Source organism: Salmo salar, chromosome ssa05 (genome assembly GCF_905237065.1).
Source record: "Salmo salar chromosome ssa05, Ssal_v3.1, whole genome shotgun sequence".
NCBI lineage: Eukaryota > Metazoa > Chordata > Actinopteri > Salmoniformes > Salmonidae > Salmo > Salmo salar.
The window spans coordinates 61,717,981-61,740,658 of NC_059446.1; the positions used below are offsets into that span (position 1 = coordinate 61,717,981).

The 22,678-nt window shown below is 42.6% G+C and overlaps 2 protein-coding genes across 5 annotated transcripts in view; both read left to right on the top strand.

The window, feature by feature from the left end:
- LOC106605456 (CREB-regulated transcription coactivator 2) overlaps positions 1-12,931 on the top strand; it is a 17,728-nt gene extending 4,797 nt beyond the window's left edge. The window contains exons 5-14 of one of the 3 annotated variants that reach the window (XM_014201139.2): positions 454-522; positions 928-1,028; positions 1,224-1,250; positions 1,391-1,520; positions 2,414-2,643; positions 4,596-5,074; positions 5,817-6,368; positions 9,142-9,216; positions 9,356-9,557; positions 9,835-12,931. In XM_014201139.2, coding sequence (XP_014056614.2) covers positions 454-522; positions 928-1,028; positions 1,224-1,250; positions 1,391-1,520; positions 2,414-2,643; positions 4,596-5,074; positions 5,817-6,368; positions 9,142-9,216; positions 9,356-9,557; positions 9,835-10,031 — 2,062 coding nt within the window. In that variant the 3' untranslated portion in view covers positions 10,032-12,931. Of the gene's footprint in view, positions 1-453; positions 523-927; positions 1,029-1,223; positions 1,251-1,390; positions 1,521-2,413; positions 2,644-4,595; positions 5,075-5,816; positions 6,369-9,141; positions 9,217-9,355; positions 9,558-9,831 lie in introns of all 3 variants that reach the window. The other 2 variants (XM_014201138.2, XM_014201140.2) reach the window with 2 other exon arrangements.
- A 3,491-nt stretch (positions 12,932-16,422) lies between these two features.
- Positions 16,423-22,678, top strand: part of LOC106605454 (DENN domain-containing protein 4B) — a 46,160-nt gene continuing 39,904 nt past the window's right edge. For both annotated transcript variants that reach the window (XM_014201134.2, XM_014201135.2), the window contains exon 1: positions 16,423-16,826. The gene's annotated coding sequence lies outside the window, so the exon portion shown is untranslated. The remainder of the gene's footprint in view (positions 16,827-22,678) is intronic.

A 22,678-nucleotide genomic window follows, 5' to 3' on the forward strand; every position in this document is an offset into this window, starting at 1 on the left:
TGGTGGATTTGGCACAAATCTGTGCGATTCTTTCCAGATCAGCACTGGGGCTGGAAACACTGATAAACATCTTCGTAAATTCAACTGACGTGAACCGATCGCTGCGAGACCCCGGTTTAGCAGAGAATTTAAGAACCTCTTTCATAATAGCCAGTCTTACAGAAGCACATGAGCACACACGCATGAGCGCAAGCTCACTCTTGTGAATGCATACATTTGTGCACATGAGCATGCAGTAACACAGACCCACAAATGCACTCAATATTCTCTGTATCCAAAAAAAGCATCTATGGATGGGCCATGTGTTCTGTAGAATGTCAGTATCCCTCTCTTCCTCCCTCCATCTCTGCGTCTCCTATGCTCGCCGTTCGTCCCAAACCTTCACTCTCTTCTTTTCTCTCTTTTAATCCTCCTCTGGAGAATAACGTCCATTTTTGTTGTTGATCACAAAAGGAACTGTTCGGGCAACTTCCCAGGAGACAAAAGCCAGTTGTTTCACCTCCCCACCATGGCACTCAACAGGTGAATCCCACCCTCTCCATCTATCATCTCTTCTCCCCCTCAACAAAGGGCATCAACTCACTGTCCTGGGGCAGACATTAACAGACGATTGTGCCAGTGCAATATATGACCATTCAAAGATCTTTCAAGAGCTTGTATATGGAATGAGTTTATCCTTTTTATATTGAAAGAATTGATATTTAAGACTGAGTTCCAATATATCATGGATGGAGTTAGTTTGTGGCTGAGCAGAAGTAAAAGTAAAGTGGTGATTGTCATGATGTGTTTACCGGAGGACTTTTCTAATGAGTCATGGATTGACTTGAGTAGTTGGTTCCTGTTTTGGTCTATGTGGGTTGATGTGGCAATGGAAAGAGACCCCCTGGATATATCTTTCTCCTCTCCTAATGCTTTTTCTCTTTGCAGGACCAACTCAGACTCTGCCCTCCACACCAGTGTGATGAACCCCCCTGCAGGAGACCCCTTCAGCGCTGGACACACACTCACCCCTCAGGGCAGACTCACTGGTGAGGACTCACTAAACACTAAACCAACAGCATATGTTTTTAGTCAACAAATCGGAGTGGGAGTTGAGGGTTTGCCACTGAGATAAGTGTCTGCTAAATGACCATATTGTTATAATTGTTTAAGTGTGATTGTGCCTTAAGCCCATTCCCAGTTTGCCTCACTACTCTGACTTGTATCTCTCTGTGCTCCTCTAGGTCAGAGTGAAGGAGAGGGGAGAAGAAGTGAGTCTAACAGTCACATTCGCTGTACACTAACAATTCTGTCTGACTTTAAACACACTACAAATAATGTTGACAATGGAAAGAAATCCTTATGACTAGGAGACATTGATTTCCTCAATCATGTTGTTTGTCATCCACAGTGTTTCCGTACCCAGTTCCCCCCATTGAGGAGAACATTCTGGATCAGGGCAAACTGCTCAAGCCCTGGGACACCAAGAAGTTGCCCCTGCTGTCTTCTCGACCCAAGTCCTGTGAAGTTCCCGGTATCAAGTAAGTAAATCCTTCTAAAACACATCCAAGTCATTTCTACAGCTTTTCTCACAGGAGAGAATAACTTATGTGAAAATGTCTGTGGCTCTAGAAGTTTGCACACAATTAATTATCTACAGTAATCTGTTTCAGTGCAGACACACAGTTATTAAAAACCTGCGATGTTGTGCATTCATTTAGAACTAATGGAATTTGTTGTTGCTGCTTACATTAATGTAATTTGTTTAATTTAATGTGAAGCAGCAATATATGGAGGGGAGTCTGATAGGACATAGTATTGTACTATGGCTAGCGTGTGCCCTCAGGTATGACATATGAATGCATGGCTGATTTTCTGTTGAACACTTTCTGTTGATGTAAAAGCCTCAAGCTCAATCACCGTTTGTTTTCCATTGAAACATCCATTTGAAATATCTTCCTCTGTTTTCAGCCTCTGTTTGTCTATCCTCCTCTTCTTCGTCATGACTAGCATGACTTTCGTTGCGCATTCTTTTATCTTTCTCTCATAGCTGGGGTTTAGATTGTCCACTACACAAACGTTCCATTCTTTCTTTTTTCTTCCTTCACTTGCTCTCTCTCCCCATTTCTTTTTTTTTTCTCGTTCTCTCTCTGTAATTTATTCTCTCGCTCGCTTTCTCCCCTCTCGGTCTATTCTGTTCTTTTTCTCTCTGTCGTTCTCTCTGTCGTTCTCTCTGTCGTTCTCTCTGTCGTTCTCTCTGTCTCTCTGCGTGGGTCTGGAGGCTGCTGTTGGGTGTGGATCAGTTTAGCTCTGGGACGCTGAGGTCATCCTGTCTGGAAATCACACGCGCCCCAGTGTCTAATTCTTGCTGAATGTGAGACACCACTGTGGTTTCTCTTGTCTTTCTAAATAGTTTCTCCATCTCCTCCTCCAGTATCTTCCCCTCCCCGGACCAGCAGTCCAGCACCCCCCATGCCCCCTCAGCCCTGAACACGGGGGGCTCCCTGCCCGACCTCTCCAGCCTGCACTTCCCGTCGCCGCTGCCCACCCCGCTGGACCCAGACGAGCCGGGCTACCCTTCGTCCCTGAGTGGGGGCAGCAGCACGGGCAACCTGGCCTCCACTTTGACCCAGCTGGGCATCAATGCCTTCCGCCACTCGCCAGGTACAGGGAGGGACTGTGGGACAGAGGCTGAAGAGTATGTGTGCCATGTTGATCTTCAGCACTTCTCTCTTGAGTGTATGTTAGTGTGCGCGCTCATGCAGGCATGCTAGGAACAATACAACCCTTTCCGTCACACTAGTTAAAATGTCTAAGTTGTGAATCAAACGGAGGAAGCTAGTGGGTGTTGGTGCAAGAGGGAGACAGGCTGATATTCATTTAGGTGGGCGCGTCTAAGATGTATTTAGAAAGTGGAGGTAAAGTGCAGGGCTGTGCATTCTGAAATAGTAGCTGTCCTAGGGCCCTATAAAATCCCGGATGCAGAGAACGCGGACAGAATCGGAGAATCCAGACAAAACGGAATTCAACAGTATCATTTTTTTTTTATTGAACTTAGTAGGGAGTCAACTAAATGTATTGAACATTTATTAATTAGCCCAGGTTTATCATAAGACATGAACAGAATGCATCAGTGATTTGTATTTTCTACAACTTTCTGAAGAGACAATGAGAATTCCCCCATCTGTGTATGTACAGTTACCTCTTTGTGTAGCTATTAGCGATGATGCTAATGAAAACAGTCTTCTGGTAGATGGAAAGGCTTTCCCAAAGACCTTCTAAATTAAATCTTAACAACAAAGCCTATGCCTACCTGGCAGAATGATATCATGATTATTTTCATCAGTCCAGTGGGTGTTTGTTTTGCAAACTATCATAACAAAAGCACAGTTGAACAGCCTTTTGCTGGAATTAAAGGGCAACTACACCCAAAAAGCTACATTTCAAAAACAATTCCCAGACCTCAAAAATGGTCTCCTTATGTGGTTTAAGCATTGTTGTGGACTTAAAATCCCATCTAGTTGTTTTTCAATTCAAGTGTCATTTGGAGAGTGAAAGCCTGAAAGAAACTGGGGAAAACAGAGATCTGTAAAACTCAACAGAATTTGTGTAAAAATAACTAACCGCAATCAGGTAAGAAATTAAACAGTTTTTATATGGCCCTACTAACCTTATGTGTGTTGAGGGGATTTGGCCGACCACACACAGGAAATGTTAACTTCAGTCTAGAGGCAAGGCCTAGGGTGCATGTCAACAGTCTGAGGTGGCTTGCTCTTCTCGTCTCGTCTCTTCGTCACTGATGGAAACTGGTGAACAGTATGGTGAATGCTTACCAGATATCTGCTGCTATTCTAGTTCTTTCACATCAGTGCAAATTAAGGATAGGAGATGATGAAAGGAAACCTAGTTTGACTCTTGAGATGCACCCTGCAGCTCAGGGCCTCTTCAGGGGACTGAGCTAGCGTTGTACCTCCTCATATGATCGCCAGGAGACAAACTGGGTTTGCAGTTTGTCATATTAAATGTTAAAACGATGAAATGTTGCAATACATTTTCATTGAATTTTAGATGTTTGTAGTCTTTACACTGAACAAAAATATGAACGCATCATGCAACAATTTCAAAGATTTTAGTTATTTGAAATGTAAGGAAACCAGTCAATTGAAATAAATTCCTAATCAATGGATTTCACATGACTGGGAATACAGATATGCTTCTGTTCCTCACAGATAAAGTACCTTAAAAAAAAAGGTAGGGGTGTGGAACAGAAAACCCAGTCAGTATCCTGTGTGACCACCATTTCCCACATCTCCTTCGCATAGAGTTGATCAGGCTGTTGATTGTGGCATGTACAATTTTGTCCCACTCCTTTTCAATGGCAAACAAATTTGTGCGCAAATTTGAGAGAAGCTTTTTGTGCATATGCAACATTTCTGTGATCTTTTATTTCAGCTCATGAAACATGGGACCAACACTTTACATGTTGTGTTTTATATTTTTGTTCAGTCTATTATGTACGCATTACCACAACTTTTCACACCAGGACTCAAAATGTGTGTTTTATTTTATGTAGCTCTATATTCAAATCTGTTTATCGGTCTTGTTTATTTGAACAGGTCTCCTGGCATCTCTTCAGGGCACTCTCAGTAACCCCTCCCTGCAGTCCTCGCTAAGCAACCCCAACATCCAATCATCTCTCAGCAGCCACTCCTTCCCCAACTCCCTCAGCTCCACCTCCTTGCACTCGTCACTTAGCAACCCTTCCCTGCAATCCTCCCTTAGCTCCTCCCCCTCCCTCCAGTCTTCCCTGAGCAACCAATCCCTGCACTCCTCCCTCAGCAACTCCTCCCTGAGTGGCCAGTCCCTCCAGACCGCAGCCAGTAACCCTAGTTACAGTAGCGGGGTGGGAGGGTCCGGCTCGTGCTCCTCTTATTCGCCACTACTAACTAGCCAGGGGCAGTCGCCTCTCAGCACGTTGCCACGGAGACGAGCTCAGCTCTCCCCTCTGATCCTACCCATGGGAGGGGAGTCTCGCCGGCACCACTCCAAACAGTTCTCCCCCACCATCTCTCCTAACTTGTCCTCCATAACACAGGTAATGTCTACCTACGTTCTCCTTTTACCATGATTTAATCACATAGGCCAGAATAAGACTGCCCTGGGGCTGGGCGGTATCCAGATGTTCATACCTTCATGCCGTTCCTGTGCTGCACACACAAAACAAATAGTAGACATCAGGGATCTTCATCCAGGAGGGTATTTGTCTCTGCTGTAACCAATAAGATTGACCTTGCAAGCTAGCCACTTAGTTATACAAAAGAACCTGACTAGACGTTAATTACTTCTCTCTCTGGTTGGATCTGTGCTGTGCCAGAATGTGGACGCCACGGAGCCGGTGCGAGATATGGCTCAGAAAACGTACCTCAATCCAGGAATGGGAGATGGCGCTGTACTCCTAATTATGATGAATTGAGTACATTGAAATACTGCTAGTTTTTAACTAAACTGCCCTTTTCGTCAGCATACAAGGGTAGTTAATGCTGCTTTATCTATTAACCTAGTGCACAAGTTGACTGTAGGTATTTAAAAAAAAAGATGTGTGTGTGTATATATATATATATATATATATTTCATTCAAATTGATGAAAAAAATAGCCCAATTGTTTTGACGGTATTGAAAATCATACCATGGGTATTTCAAAATACCCTGGTGTGTGTATATATATATAGTTTATACTGTAAACCGCCCAAGCCTACACGGCACCATAACATTGGCTGACCTGCATGCCAATTGAGTTTGTATTCCATTTCCAATCAATGTGTTTATTTCCTCCCAGGGTGTCCCTCTGGACACCAGCAAACTCCCCATGGACCAGAGGCTCCCTCCCTACCCCTTCAGCCAACCCCAGCAGCAGCTTCATCAGCCAGGACCTCCAGCATCCCATCAGCCCCAGCAGGCCTCTCAGGTAGGACAACAGCTCTCCCAGCCGTCCGTGGTACTGCAACAACAAAATCAACAACAGCATCAACACCATCAGCTGCATTTGCAACACCAGCTGCACCAGCAGCAATGTGCCCAGTCTCAGCAGGCCCTCCAGCAGCTGCACCTGCAGAACCTGCGCAATGCCCAGAACCAGCAGATGCAGCACCTGCAGCAGCAGCATAGGGTGTCAGTCAAAATTGAGAAGCAGGGTGAGCAGGGCCAGAACTCTCAGTGCATGCAGACGCAAGACCCGCAGTCAACCCAACAGCAACAGCAGCAGCAGCAGCAACAACAACAGGACCAGCAAGACCAACAGCAGCAGATGGAGCAGCAAAGGCAGCAGGGAGGTCTTCCCCAGCTGCAGCAGATCAGCCACTCCCTGGCCACAGACCTGGGCCTCTGCAACGTGAGTGGAGTCAGTGCCAGCCCATACACACAACACACTGCCGCCAATTGGCCCAATAAAGCCACAATTTCCTCTATGTCCTCCTACTATCGGTCCGTCACGGTTAACCTATATCACCTCTCTGGGGCATGACAGCCACCATGGTTTGATGTCTTTGTAAACGCATGGTGTTTAAAGTAAGCGCAATGTTGTAAACGTTGGTTGTGATAGAAACTGAGGTCAACTAGAATGATCTGGATGATGTAATCATCTGTACAGCTATTATCAAGACCATAACCAGCCTGATGGCTTATGGTCACACCAGGACATATTTTTAAAGAGTTTACTCTGTCATCTAGCTAGAATTAGCTCACTATTTTGTATTGTATATTTGTGTAATCAGTTAATTTATTTATACATTTGGCCATGCAAATTGATCACTGTTCAGCCTCTTAGTGTGTGACATACTCAAGTATCAAATAGTATAATATCATCTCTTTACACTTGACACATTACTCTGCTGTCATGGGATATACAGTACCCGTCAAACATTTGGACACCTACTCATTCCAGGGTTTTTCTTTTCTTTTTACTATTTTCTACATTGTAGAATAATAGTGAAGACATAAAAACCATGAAATAACACACATGGAATCATGTAGTAACCAAAAAAGTGTTAAACAAATCAAAATATATTTTAAATTTGAGATTCTTCAAAGTAGCCACTCTTTGCCTTGACAGCTTTACACACTCTCGGCATTCTCTCAACTAGCTTCATGAGGTAGTCACCTGGAATGCATTTCAATTTGTTAAGAGTTCATTTGTGGAATTTCTTTCCTTAATGCGTTTGAGCCAATCAGTTGTGTTGACAAGGTAGGGGTGGTATACAGAAGATAGCCCTATTTGGTAAAAGACCAAGTCCATATTATGGCAAGAACAGCTCAAATAAGCAAAGAGAAACCACAGTCCATCATTACTTTAAGACATGAAGGTCAGCCAATCCAGAACATTTCAAGAACTTTGAAAGTTTCTTGAAGTGCAGTAGCAAAAACCATCAAAAGCTATGATGAAACTGGCTCTCATGACGACTGCCACAGGAAAGGATGACCCAGAGTTACCTCTGCTGCAGAGGATAAGTTCATTAGAGTTTCCAGCCTCAGAAATCGGCAATTAACTGCACCTCAGATTGCACCTCACAGAGAGTGCAAGTCACAGACACATCTCAACATCAACTGTAAAGAGGAGATTGAGTGAATCAGGCCTTCATGGTTGAATTTCTGCAAAGAAACCACTACTAAAGGACACCAATAAGAAGAGACTTGCTTGGGCCAAGAAACACAAGCAATGGACATTAGACTGGTGGAAATCTGTCCTTTGGTCTGATGAGTCCAAATTTGAGAATTTTGGTTTCAACTGCCGTGTCTTTGTGAGACGCAGAGTAGGCGAACGGATGATCTCTGCATGTGTGGTCCCACCGTGAAGTATAGAAATATGATGGTGTGGGGGTGCTTTGCTGGTGACACTGTCAGTAATTTTAGAATTCAAGGCACACTTAACCAGCATGGCTACCACAGCATTCTGCAGCAATATGCCATCCCATCTGGTTTGCGCTTAGGGAAAGGGGGATACCTAGTAAGTTGTACAACTGAATGCATTCAACTGAAATGTGTCTAACGCATTTAACCCAACCCCTCTGAATCAGAGAGCTGTGGGAGGCTGCCGTAATCGACATCTACTTCTTCGGTGCCCGGGGAACAGTGGGTTAACTGCCTTGCTCGGGCAGAACGACAGATTTTTACCTTGTCAGCTCGGGCTTAGTGGGACTATCATTTGTTTTTCAACAGGACAATGACCCAACACACCTCCAGGCTGTGTAAGGGCTATTTGACCAAGAAGGAGAGTGATGGAGGGCTACATCAGATGACCTGGCTTCCACAATCACCCAACATCAACCCAATTGAGATGGTTTGGAATGAGTTGGACTGTAGAGTGAAGGAAAAGCAGCCAATAAGTGCTCAGCATATGTGGGAACTCCTTCCAGACTGTTGGAAAAGCATTCCAGGTGACTACCTCATGAAGCTGGTTGAGAGAATACAAAGCTGTCATCAAGGCAAAGAGTGGCTACTTTGAAGAATCTCAAATATAGAATATATTTTGATTTGGTTAACACTTCTTTTTGGTTACTACATGATTCCATATGTGTTATTTCATAGTTTTGATGTCTTCACTATTATCTACAATACAGAAAATAGTAAAAATTATAGAAAAACCCTTGAATGAGTAGGTGTGCCCAAACTTTTGACTGGTACTGTATTTAAAACAGAACGTGGGCTATTCAAGAGGCCATCTTGTTATAACTGTGGCTCAATAATTTCCTACTTGATGCTTCACATTTCCTGGACCTGTATAGTTTCTCAATACATTTCAAATGCTCACTCAAGTCTCAACTTGGTTCCATAACTTGCCACTGGAGATTGTTTCACAACATCCTTCTGACATGGAAAATGCGGTGTGTGAAACTTGAGGGAACGCTGATGTCATGCCCAAGTGAGGTGAAATGGATCCTGGGCTCTGTTGTTGAATGTCTCTATTAATAACAGTCCAGAGAGCTGACTGTCTTAGTGTGCTGAAGGGCTGTGACATTGGGACCACAGTGAAATTGGCCTGTTGGATGTAGCATCAATGAAGCCCCACTTCACTGCTACAGTCATGTTGTAGGTGATGTCACTCAACATAACTTGGTATGACGTGTTGTTCTGTCTTTACACTAAAGTACCTGTGTTTTGTGTTGTAGGACACATTACTGTTAAACTCTCTGTTGGATGATCCCTACCTGGGCCTGCAGATCGCCTCCAGACAGAACCAGCAGGTATGCCATTTCTGCAGACATTTTATTTCTCTCAGGCTCATATTTGTATTGACTTCTGTACCTCTGCTTTCATTGCTGAGTTCTATTGTACTGTATTTGTCTGCCTGAATTCACGTTTGGTGTTTTGTCCCCGTCTCAGTTCAACATGGAGACTCCGGGAGACAGCCTGTTGTTCAACCACGGTGGCTTGGGCTGTGGGAGTGGTGGAAAAGGCCAGGAGGAATCCTACCACCCCAACCATGGCTTCCTGGAGCTCCACGACTCAGGGGATAGGCAGCACCTTAACAACCAGAACTTTGGGGGAGAGGGATGCCACAACGTCCCTAACATCATCCTCACAGGTGAGATCTGGGCTAACACTTCGGCTATTACTCCCCTGTAGGAGAGGAATGCTTTCCAAGTACATAATTATAACTACAACTAACACTAACCCTGAGTGGCTCAGTTGGTAGAGTATGGCACTTACAATGTCACGGGTTGTGGATTTGGTTCCCTCTGGGGCCACCCATTCGAAAACCTATGCACACATGACTGTAAGTCCCTTTGGATAAAAGCGTCTGCTAAATGGAACATTTATTATTATGTATTACTAGGCCTATTTTCTTTCTTCACCAGGAGACAGTTCATTGGGCCTCTCCAAAGAGATCGCCAGCGCCCTGTCCCACGTGCCAGGGTTTGAGATGGATTCCTTTGCCCTGGATGACCCCCTCAGGATGGACCCCCTGGCCCTTGAGGGGCTGGGCATGCTGGACGGGGACCTCATGCTGACTGACCCTGCCGTGGAAGATTCCTTCCGCTCCGACCGCCTCAAGTGACCCCCCCCAGGAGTGGATACGGAGGAGTGAGGAGGGAAGGGGGTTGGAAAGACCCCAGACTGAAGTGGAACAGGTGGGGATGAGCCCTGCTTTGTTTCCCCCTCCTTGGCGATTGACCCAACCACAGCATCTGCGAAAAAAAGGTCAGGTGGGAGGTTTTGGACAGTCTAGTGCAGGGATCTCTGACTGGTCCTGGAGAGAAACTGGGGAGCAGGCTGTTGTTCTACCACAGCAGTAATGCACCTGTCAAATAATCAGCTAATCACTGTCTTAAATCTGGACCTTGATTATTTGAATTGGGTGTGTTAGTGCTGGGCTTGAATATAATTCTACATGCTCTCCAGGACCAGAGTTGGAGGCACCTGGTCTAGTGGGGACCTCGCCACATGCTTTCTGTGTGGTGGTGGGGAAGGTTGGAGGACAGGTCGGACATGTCAGTGGTGGAGCAAGTTCAAGGTTCTTTCCGCTACATCCAGGCATTTATTGAAAATGCACTTGTGATGCTTAAGAGAAAAAAAAGAAAAAATAGGCATTAGCTTGTACGAGTCTTATCTGCATGTAAACAAATGCACTTCGGATAATGCATAAACGCAGGGATCACGCATGAGGTCACTTACACTTGAAGATGCTGTCTTAAAAACCATACAATATGCATCCTACGAGACAGGACTTTCCCGACTGGTCTTTCGGCTTTGTCTGTCGGTGTTCCATCATTCCAACGCCAGTATGGTGAGGCTGGAATATCGGCCGTGTTCGCCGTCTTTCTACTGCAAGAACATACAGTAGATCTGGGGTACTTATGGATTACATCAACCCAACCAGAGACTGTTCAACCAATAGTTGCCAATTGACATGTCATTAAGTGTTTATATTTTATTTAAGTTTGGTGAAGGTAATTCAATGGCGGACCTTGCTAGCTATAGTTCAGATATAGTTCAGTCTTTCAACGGACAAGAGAAGAAAGTGTTCTTTTGGAGAGGTGACATTCTCAGTCCCTCCGGACAAGTTGGCACTTACGGGGCCATTTTCGTGTCTGGACGGCATATTCGTCTGTAAGATTCACTGTGTCTGTGTTCAAGACCCAGCTAAATTGACCTTTCTCATTTGACGTCTGTTAACTTGAATCGTCTTGATGGTTCCGAATCTAAAAAAATTACTAAATCAATCGTCTAAGGATTTTGTCCTCATATTGAACCAAGTAGTCCACAGAATCCATTATCCAACTCTCCTGTCTATAAAAACAACACAGAAAATAACACATTTCATTGCACCTGTCTGGTGTGTGACAATATTTTTGTATTATTTTTATTTTTTATGTCCCAACATGGCAGCTGTTGCCATTCTGCCAGCCTGCTTCTACACTATTGTGCTTCTCAGTAAGTTTAAGCCGAGGACCTTTTGCTATGTACCACCCCTGTGTGCCTGCTATCTCCCCCTCAGATTTTAGACCTACCGTCTTCTGCACATTCCCTTTAAAGCAACTAGGGACTGTTTGTTTTTAAATGTTTGCTATTCACAAAGTGTCTGCCTTCCATCAAGAGAATTGGCATTGTTGATATGAAAATGGAAGAGGAAGAGGAAAAGCCCTCAATTCATTTCAATTACATGAATTGGAGTTGTATGTTTTATCATTGAGTAATTGGGAAACGGCAAGGCCAAAACCAAGTAGACTAATGCATAGCAACATTTTTGCCATAGTATGTATTTTAACTGCTACTACTATTCTAAGGCCTTGGAGCTTTAGTGTCTGTTTTAGTCAGGTAATCCTAGCCACTGTGATTGACACCTCTAACCCCTCCCACCTGCTGCACCTGTCTTGCCATAGCCAGATTATAGTAACATATTTTTATGTAACAAAGTAGTTATTACTATGAAGTTTATTTTTTAATTAAAGGTGGTCTATGTCTTTGTATATAAATGTATAAATAACTGAGAGTATATTTAAGAAAAGAAGCCTTTTGGTTCCGCAACACCCTGAAACCAGTTGCATGATTTGAAAAGCAACAGGTTCTGAACAATGTAGTCCATTTGCTATGCAAAGTGTTCTTGTGCATGTCTCGTGTGACTGTCTGGGAGTTGTCAAATACATTTTTTTATTTAGTACAGTTGCAAATAGTACATTTGCATCATACTATTGTAGTGAAAATACATTTACATTTTCTCCTTTTTTTTGTTGCTTTTTATCGGTTTTTAAATGGTCATATTTTGCTTTGGTGACAATGTTTTGATATTGGTGTCTAACGACTACTGTAAGTTTGACATTGTGTGGCAGCAACAGGAAGTTAGAGTGCTTGAGATAATATCGTTTAACTTTCATAATGACAAAGATTATGGAAATCAGCCCTTTTTTCCAGTGTGGACTGAAAGAGGCCATGTTTGACAGACTTAATAAAACACAAGCATTGCAATTTGGATATAGAAAGCTGGATGCAACTGTTACGTCATAGATTGGTGGTAACATCCATCCTAAAATGAAGTAGTGCTGTTCTGAAGTTGTGCTAACATAGTTTAACCCCCTTATTGACAGATATTGAAGTACCTCTAATTACCGGAATGTTTTATTTAAACCATATTGCTTTTACACTGATCATATGAGCCAAATGCAAATCTGTTTTGACAGGAGTGGTGGTTGAAGTGGTTTGAGTATCAAACCTATGGAAAAACCCATTCACTACTGCCCCCTATCCAACAGTAACAGTGTGGGTTTGCAAACTCTCCTTTTACCACAGTGAGCCAATGTTGTGCCTCGATGTAAACTCAGCAAAAAAAGAAATGTCCTCTCACTGTCAACTGCGTTTATTTTCAGAAACTTAACATGTGTAAATATTTGTATGAACATAAGATTCAACAACTGAGACAAACTGAACAAGTTCCACAGGCATGTGACTAGCAGAAATTGAATAATATGTCCCTGAACAAAGGGGAGGGGCCAAAGTCAAAAGTAACAGTCGGTATCCGGTGTGGCCACCAGCTGCATTATGTACTGCAGTGCATCTCCTCTCATGGACTGCTCCAGATTTCCCAGTTCTTGCTGTGAGATGTTACCCCGCTCGTCCACCAAGGCACCTGCAAGTTCCCGGACATTTCTGGGGGGAATGGCCCTAGCCCTCACCCTCCGATCCGACAGGTCCCAGATGTGCTCAATGGGATTGAGATCCGGGCTCTTCGCTAGCCATGGCAGAACACTGACATTCCTGTCTTGCAGGAAATCACACACAGAACGAGCAGTATGGCTGGTGGCATTGTCATGCTGGAGGGTCATGTCAGGATGAGCCTGCAGGAAGGGTACCACATGAGAGAGGAGGATGTCTTCCCTGTAAGGCACAGGGTTGAGATTGCCTGCAATGACAACAAGCTCAGTCCGATGATGCTGTGACACACCGCCCCAGATCATGACGGACACTCCACCTCCAAATCGATCCTGCTCCAGAGTACAGGCCTTGGTGTAACGCTCATTCTTTCAACGATAAACACGAATCCGACCATCACCCCTGGTGAGACAAAACCGCGACTCGTCAGTGAAGAGCACTTTTTGCCAGTCCTGTCTGGTCCAGCGACGGTGGGTTTGTGCCCATAAGCGACGTTGTTGCCGGTGATGTCTGGTGAGGACCTGCCTTACAACAGGCCTACAAGCCCTCAGTCCAGCCTGTTGCGGACCGTCTGAGCACTGATGGAGGGATTGTGCGTTCCTGGTGTAACTCGGGCAGTTGTTGTTGCCATCCTGTACCTGTCCCGCAGGTGTGATGTTTGGATGTACCGATCCTGTGCAGGTGTTGTTACACGTGGTCTGCCACTGGGAGGATGATCAGCTGTCTGTCCTGTCTCCCTGTAGCGCTGTCTTAGGCATCTCACAGTACGGACATTGCAATTTATTGCCCTGGCCACATCTGCAATCCTCATGCCTCCTTGCAGCATGCCTAAGGCACGTTCACGCAGGGAGCCTGGGCATCTTTCTTTTGGTGTTTTTCAGTCAGTAGAAGGCCTCTTTAGTGTCCTAAGTTTTCATAACTGTGACCTTAATTGCCTACCATCTGGTAGTTGTTAGTGTCTTAACGACCGTTCCACAGGTGCATGTTCATTAATTGTTTATGGTTCATTGAACAAGCATGGGAAACAGTGTTTTTAAACCCTTTACAATGAAGATCTGTGAAGTGGATTGTATTTGGATTGTTATGAATTATCTTTGAAAGACAGTGTCCTGAAAAAGGGATGTTTCTTTTTTTGCTGAGTTTTTATCTAGCTTCTTACTAGGCTGGTGGTGTTGGTAAGACCACAAGTCATTTTGAAAAGTCATAATAATGCATTTCCAATTTAGCTGTTAATGAGGAGGTATAAAAAAAATATATAAAGTTTGAAAGTGTTACAAGTTTTTCTGCATTGCTTAGTCCTGTGTTCCTTATTTTCTGTGGCAGGTTTCCTGTATTTTCTAATTTTGTTTAGTTCTGCACTGTGGACCATTCCCAACCAAAATTGAAAAGATTAGTTTGAAGTGATATTTGAATTGATAGGATATATAATGGCGATTTGAATGAGGCCTTTTTTAATTGGACTGTAGGGTAGAGTGGATGAAATGTCTTGTCTGTTTAGAAGGAATCATGTAAGTGTAGGTAGTATATTTTGGATTGGGTCTGAAGGGTATTCTGATGAAGTACCAGTTAATTTCAGGGTCAGCGCTGGCAGTTGACTCGAGATGTGATGATTATATGATCTCTATCTTCACCTGGTGTGAGAACAGACTTGAAATGCAGAGAAAGTCATTTTATTGTTTTCACTGTTATTCTGCACTTTGTCATTTGAAAACCCAAGAGCACGCCCGCCATTGGTTGTCCTGCTTGATTAGTCCAGGGTGAAGCATATTTGTTCTACCAGTTGTTTGATTTAGAATCTGTGACAATGTTACTCAATACCTCTGAGAGATATCGGTCACTTTGCCAATATAGTTGGCTTGTTGAAACATTTTCTTAAGGCAATTATTTAAATGTTTTATTTTACTTTTATTTAACTAGGCAAGTCAGTTAAGAACAAATTATTATTTACAATGACGGCCTGCCCCGGCCAAAGCCTAACCCGGATGACGCTGGGCCAATTGTGTGCCACCCTATGGGACTCCCCGTCACGGCCAGGTTATGATACAGCCTGGAATCGAACCAGGGTCTGTAGTGATGCCTCCAGCACTGTGATGCAGTGCCTTAGACCGCTGCGCCACTCAGGAGCCCAAAATCATCATGTGCATCCAAAAGTTTGAATGTGTACACTGCAGTTTTTAGTTACTGAGAAAAGGAGCAATATTTGCTAATTTATGTTTTCCCCCTCAGTATTAGTTAGTTATACTAAGTGAATTTGTCTCACGTCTTGGCAATTCTTCACAGCTGCAATTTGACGTTTCAGCTGTCATGCCTATAGAGAGCAATAGTAATGTGGTCTTTTTGTAGGCACTAATGGAGCTAGGCTTACTCCACCATGGCTTGTTGGCCAAAGCCTATGGAGAAATTATTTTGGGGTTTGTTTTGATAAATGCAAAAAACAAGGCCTGTGTGGAAAACACAGGCTTAGGAGATCTTATGTTTTTTTCTATGAGATCATCTTCATCACCTAAAGTAATTTTTGTGAATTTTGAAGCATTTATGTAATCAAAATAAGCACATAAAGGGTTCATAATTCATAAAGGTCATGTTATTAACAGACAGATATTATCTCATCGAACAAAGCATATAAAATCATCAAAGGATGTGTTAACCTCGGAACCTTATTTGCGGCGTTTAGCCCCAAACCTCATTAATTTCCTCTATAGGAACGGCTGAACGAACCTGAGGTTTCATTTCCGATTTTTAGGACTACGTGGAGGCTCTGCGCTTACAACTTCATAGATCTCTCAGCATCTGTCTGTTATGCAATAACATTGTAGTTGAAGACCATGCACGGCAATAACACTGCCAGTAGGGGTTACTGTTGAACAGTGAAGTTGTGTGATAGGGATCAGTCAGATGGCCATATTAATTGCTGTGTTCAGTGTATTTTACGGTTGTAATAAAAACATTTTTGCTTCATGTTTAGGGTCAAAACCATATGTATTTTGCGTTTTCAGAGGAATACATTTAAATGTTTATTTTACTTTTTTTTTAAAAATGGTATTGTAATATCCAGGGAACCCATGTATGTTGTAAATACTGTTCCTAACCACTGCATCTTAAACCTAACAAGAAAATATTTGTACCTTCACATTATTTTACAAAAAATAAAAAATCCTGGCAAAGGTTGGTTTTATATTGTATTATTATCCGCGTTGTCATAACAGATTCACTGGTCTCCAGTACAGTGACGGCTATAAACAAAACCCAACAGCTGCATGCACGCGGGGGTGTCCACCAATTGTTTTTACCCTCGCAATTTCCTTTCCTCTAGTTTTATAATGAATATTTCCACAGCAAACGTGTTTTTAAATGCACAACAATAGACGGCAGGGTGTTGAACAAATTAATAACTAGTTTGTATGTATTAGTAAAATAGTAGAGCACTACCAAGGCGCAATTTTCTGTGTTCTGAGAGCTCTTTCGGTCTGTGGTACTGGAAGTACGACAGTGTTTTAGTTTCCCATCTCGACCGAAGGAGCTGTTTGTAGCTAACCTCCCAACCAGCAAGAAGCGGACTGACACGACAGACATCTGCACTGGCTCATAATTAGAAACCGACTCTATGGTACACACGACCGCAAACATGGACGCTAAATGTCTAAATATGTCCTGAACAGGATGATATCAAAAGTGAGCAATCGGAACTGCCAGCAAGGATTACAAGGTAAATTATATTGCTAGTTAAATAGTGGTAGTAGCGTTAGTATCCCCACAATATTTTGATTGTTAGCTAGCTAGGAAGCTAAGTAACGTCAGCTAGCTAATGCTTGTCTCTGCTCTGGATTAATGTCACACAATTAAGGTATGGTGACAACTCAAACCCTCTCGAGTTTTTTTTATTCAAAACCCACAATAATAGTTGTTAGCCATAATACCAAAGTATCTGTGGCCGTAGTGCTGCGCTAACCGGCTAATGTGCGAAGCGATAAAACAGTAGTGTGGTGTGTGTAACGTTAGGCTATTTCTCATGGTGGCCCGTGTCGTGATCCAATGAGTGGTACCAAGCACTGACCCAAATGTATATGGTACAACAGATTTTAAAGCAATTAAAGGTTGGTAGTAATACTACACTGCCTGGTGCTCCCTGCCCCTAGTCCAAAATGTAAAAATGTTGCCAGCGCGGACATTGATCAAGGATATTTGACGTTGTACTGCGCGTGCATCATGCTTTGCATTGGAACGCATTCCTCTGCATTTGCTATCTCATATACTGTGTTGTCCATTCATGGTACTTTGTGGATTTGGAAAATGCGTTGTGCATTTATCGTGTTTCTGCTTGAGTATTAAGCATACCTACATCCTGCAAATGCTTCATATTCCACAACGACATGGGAATACCAGTAGTGTAGCGTAGTTTCGTGGGCCCCTCTCAAGGTCCGAGCAATATTTATTCAGAATATTGACCAGAAAAAATTGGACTTCAAATATTGACGGAGTTGACAACAGATACTCAAGACAGACATATTTGTGTAAAAAAAAATGATAAATACATTTGTAAAATATAGAAAATTATTCATTTGAAAATACCCTATTAAAAACAACCATTCTGTCTGATCTTTCAGCGTTCTGATGGAGTTTACGTTAGACAAAAATCTGATGGAGTTTGTTTTACGGAGTTGAATAGTACATTTTTCGTCTTTTCAAGTGGTATACACAGACCTTATCAATTTTGTTTTTCCACAGTTATTTTATGATTCTAAAACGTAACAAAATGTAGCATATTTGAACAAAAATTCATTTTCTATCAGGCAGATGCAGTTGACAGATTAGGGTTCTGACCATGGTGATTCCAATATTGTTTGTTTAAACCTATCAAAAGTTGATAACTTTACAAACAATGAGTGGTCTTGTTGCACTACATGTAATGAGGACATGAATAAGGCGTCTTTATGCTGACCCTGCTCATTCCTGATTAATTTAGGATTTTAGAGAAATCTGGCAGAGTTGACCAAACCCCCTGACACATCTTTTAGGAATCACAGTTTTGAGAGAGCTATTCTTTAAAGTCACAGAGGGATATTGCAAGAAACTACATAAGAACATTTTCCAGTTAATATCCAATATTGACAGTTTAAATTAAAAAAATTAAACACTTTTTGTACAGTTTGAAATTGGAATCCTTTGCACCGGACAAGGGCATTTCCAGGCATAGAGCCGACATGGAAATGAGTAATAATTAATGTATTTTTAAAATCCTTAAAACAAATCTTTTCCCAAGTGGCGCAACGGTCTAAGGCACTGCATCTCAGTGCAAGAGACGTCACTACAGTACTTGGTTCGAATCCAGGCTGCATCACATCCAGCTGTGATTGGGAGTCCCATAGGGTGGCGCACAATTAGCCCAGCGTCGTCCAGGTTTGGCCGGGGTAGACTGTCATTGTAAATAAGAATTTGTTCTTAACTGACTTGCCTAGTTAAATAAAGGGTGAATAAATATTATGATCCCCCCCCCAAAATGTACATTTTAAGCTCAAATAACTATATAAATAAAGCTTCCTTGCCGGACAAGAATCTCTGAGCTCGCCTTGTGGGGGTGTGTGCTATGCCAGTGGGGAATACCTCAAAGAATGATACTCTCAATGCATAACGTTACTATTTTGACAGCGTCATGCATCTTGCCTCACATCTGTCATTGATTTGATTTATCTTATCATTTTGGCAATACGGTTGTTTGGATATTTACAATGTTTCAAACAAATGTTAACCCCATGTGTTTCATGTTTCAGCATATGGAATAAAATAATTTTCCGTAGCATTTTTTTTGTGCTGATATTGAATAGGGACCAATGATAGAGCTGTTTAAAACTCATAGGTGATGTTTAGGGTCAAATATCTTTTGGCAGGGAGAATTTAGGCTAAACACACAAACATGATTTTTGGAATGCTCATGTGATATTATCTTCTACAACAATTAGCCTGAACATCTTCTTAATATTGCGTTGCAACCCCCTGCTTTTGCCCTCAGGACATTCTCAATTGGTCGGGGCATAGACTCTATAAGGTGTCAAGCGTTCAACAGGAATGCTGACCCATTTTGACTCCATTGAGTCCCACAGTTGTGTCAAGTTGGCTGGATGTCCTTTGGGTGGAGAACCATTCTTGATACACACAGGAACTGTTGAGCGTGAAAAACCCAGCATCATTGCAGTTCTTGACACAAACGGTGCGCCTGGCACCTACTACCATATCCCGTTCAAAGGCACTTAAATATTTTGTCTTGCCCATTCACTGTCTGAATGGCACACATACACAATCCATGTCTCAATTGCCTCAAGGCTTAAAAATCCTTCTTTAACCTGTCTCCTCCCCTTCATCTACACATTGAAGTGGGTTTAACAAGTGACATCAACAAGGGATCATAGCTTTCACCTGGATTCACCAGGTCAGTCTATGTCAAGGAATGTTTTAAACACTGTTTTGTATAGTGTAGGTCTCATGACATGGCCTCGCTATCTGTTCCTGATGTTTAAACATTGCTGTTACAAACCCCTGTTGTTAAAATAACAATTTGCACATGTCAATTGAGCTCAACATCGACATGCTGTCAGTAATCCTCAGCATGTATTCTTGCCCATTCATTCCTTATAGATGACTCAATTCCAGACAAAATATAATAAATATGATTTCAACTTGACACACCTAGATTTTCATGTAGGGGTAAATAAGCTGTAGGTTTGTGGGCCTACTTTGTTGTGGTGTACTGAGCTCGCACAGAGAAGCACTCATGCTGCCTAACATACCCTCGTAAAACTGACTATCCTACCGATCCTTGACTTTGGTGTCATTTACAAAATAGCCTCCAACACTCTACTCAGCAAACTGGATGTAGTCTGTCACAGTGCCATCCGTTTTGTCACCAAAGCCCCATATACTACCCACCACTGCGACCTCTATGCTCTTGTTGGCTGGCCTTCACTACATATCCGTCGCCAAACCCGCTGGTTCCAGGTCATCTATAAGTCTTTGCTAGGTAAAGCCCCGCCTTATTTCAGCTCACTGGTCACCATAGCAACACCCACCCATAGCACGTGCTCCAGCAGGTATATTGCACTGGTCACCCCCAAAGCCAACACTTCTTTGGCCGCCTTTCCTTCCAGTTCTCTGCTGCCAATGACTGGAATGAATTGCAAAATCACTGAAACTGGCGACATATCTCCCTCGAACTTTAAGCATCAGCTGTCAGAGCGGCTTACCGATCACTGTACCTGTACACAGCCAATCTGTAAATAGCACACCCAACTACCTCATCCCCATATTGTTATTTATTTTCTTGCTCTTTTGCACCCCAGTATCTCTACTTGCACATCATCTGCATATCTATCACTCCAGTGTTAATGCTAAATCGTAATTATTTTGTCTCTATGGCCTATTTATTGCCTTTCGTCCCTACTCTTCTACATTTGCACACACTGTACATAGATTTTTCTATTGTGTTATTGACTGTATGTTTGTTTATTCCATTCTGTTGTTGTTTTTGTCGCACTGCTTTGCTTTATCTTGGCCAGGTCGCAGTTGTAAATGAGAACTTGTTCTCAACTGGCCTACCTGGTTAAATAAAGGTTAAATAAAAAAAAAAGCACACTCAGTCTAAATGTGTCTGTAGATGTTGTGGGTACAGGTTTGGACAGATGGTTTAGACGATACATTTCTTTACACTAATTTCTAAAATGGAGAGAAGCTGTTCTAAGTAGTAGAGGAACTGAGCCTACAGCAGCTACCTGACATGAAATAAGTGTAGCAGTTGTAATATTAAATCAAATCAAATGTATTTGTCACATACACATGGTTAGCAGGTGTTATGCAAGTGTAGCGAAATGCTTGTGCTTCTAGTTCCGACCATGCAGTAATATCTGTTAGGTTATATTACTTGTTAGATATTACTGCATGGTCAGAACTAGAAGCACAAGCATTTCACTACACTTGCATTAACATCTGCTACCATGTGTATGTGACAAATAAATTTGATTTAATATAATATTACAACTGCTATTTGCTGCTGGCAGGCCTACTTGGCTACTCCTCTGCATAGACAACGGAGGCTTGATTTGTTGATTGTTCCATATCCTCACCACTTACACTAGTGGACAATTAGTGACTAGTTAGGTTAGCCATGCACCAACTAATTAATCATCATTGATTTAGCAAGTCTTTTTGTGACACAACTAAAAGTCTATGTTTCCACTTATCCTCACAAAACCCATAAACCCATAAAGGCAACTTTCTCAAAGACCCTCGTGCATCTAAAGCACTCAATGTATCCTTGTAGTAGAATTTGGGACATAGTTTCCGGAGGGTACTCTGTTCTCATTTAGGCCTACTTATCAGCTTTTTTCTAACTATACCTCTCTATGGCTCTCCAGTGTTCTTTCACAGCCGCCGCCTCCTCATGTCAGTAGTCTGTCTGCATGATGCCTGAGATGGCGACCTGGGACCTGTCACCTCTTGTTAGGGGTTTGCTACAGCTGGGGAAAGTTTATTGAAGAAAGGAACCTAAAAGCAACACATTGTCAGTGTTCATAACTCTCTGGGCACTAGGGTTGGGAGTCAATTACATTTCAATTCAGTCAAGAAACTCAAATTCTAGAATTGAAGCTTGCTATTTACTTTGAATTATGATTTTTCAATTTCTCAATAGAAGCTGAATGCTCAAGGTATAGTTTGATCAGTAGTGTTAGAGCCTTCCGTAAAGAATGTTTACCTGAAATCATGTCTCGTCTCCAACAGTCTGCCTCACTTACAGACTATCTCCTCAGTGTAAACACTAAAGGTGGAATGCTATCTCCCAGGACTCCCAGTTCCCTTTCACATCATATCTCATTGCAGAGGTAGGCTAGGCTTTGTGCATGAGGGATTGCGTATGTTTCTGCTTAACCTTTCACACTAGTACTACATTTATATAAGCCTGTAAGTTAATGCAAAATATAATGGTCCATGTTGAATGTCATAACAATGAAGTGGAAACGGAATGTTTAGGAGGAACCAGGGTTTGTCTTGAGACATGTTCAGTTGGCTAATACAGGGAGGGTGTCAGTATGATGTCATCATACCAGCCAGCAGTCATATACCATTTCATCTCAATAGTGAAATTTGGCCTCATTCCTCACCAAGTTTATCAAATCCATGACCTTTGCTTTATGACCCAGTGTCGCACAGATTCTCCCTCGCCCTCCGTTTGGAAAATCTGACCGTAATTCTATCCTCCTGATTCCTGCTTACAAGCAAAAATTAAAGCAGAAACTGCCAGTTACTCCGCGTCAGATGTCGCGGATGCTACACTACAGGACTGTTTTGCTAGCACAGATTGGAATATCTTCCGGGATTCATCCAATAGCATTGAGGAGTATACCACCTCAGTCACCGGCTTCATCAATAAGTGCCTCGATGACGTCGTCCATACAGTGACCGTACTTATATTTCCCAACCAGAAGCCATGGATTACAGGCAACATCCGAGCTAAAGGCTAGAGCTGCCACTTTCAATGAGCAGGACAATAATCTGGATGTTTATAAGAAATCC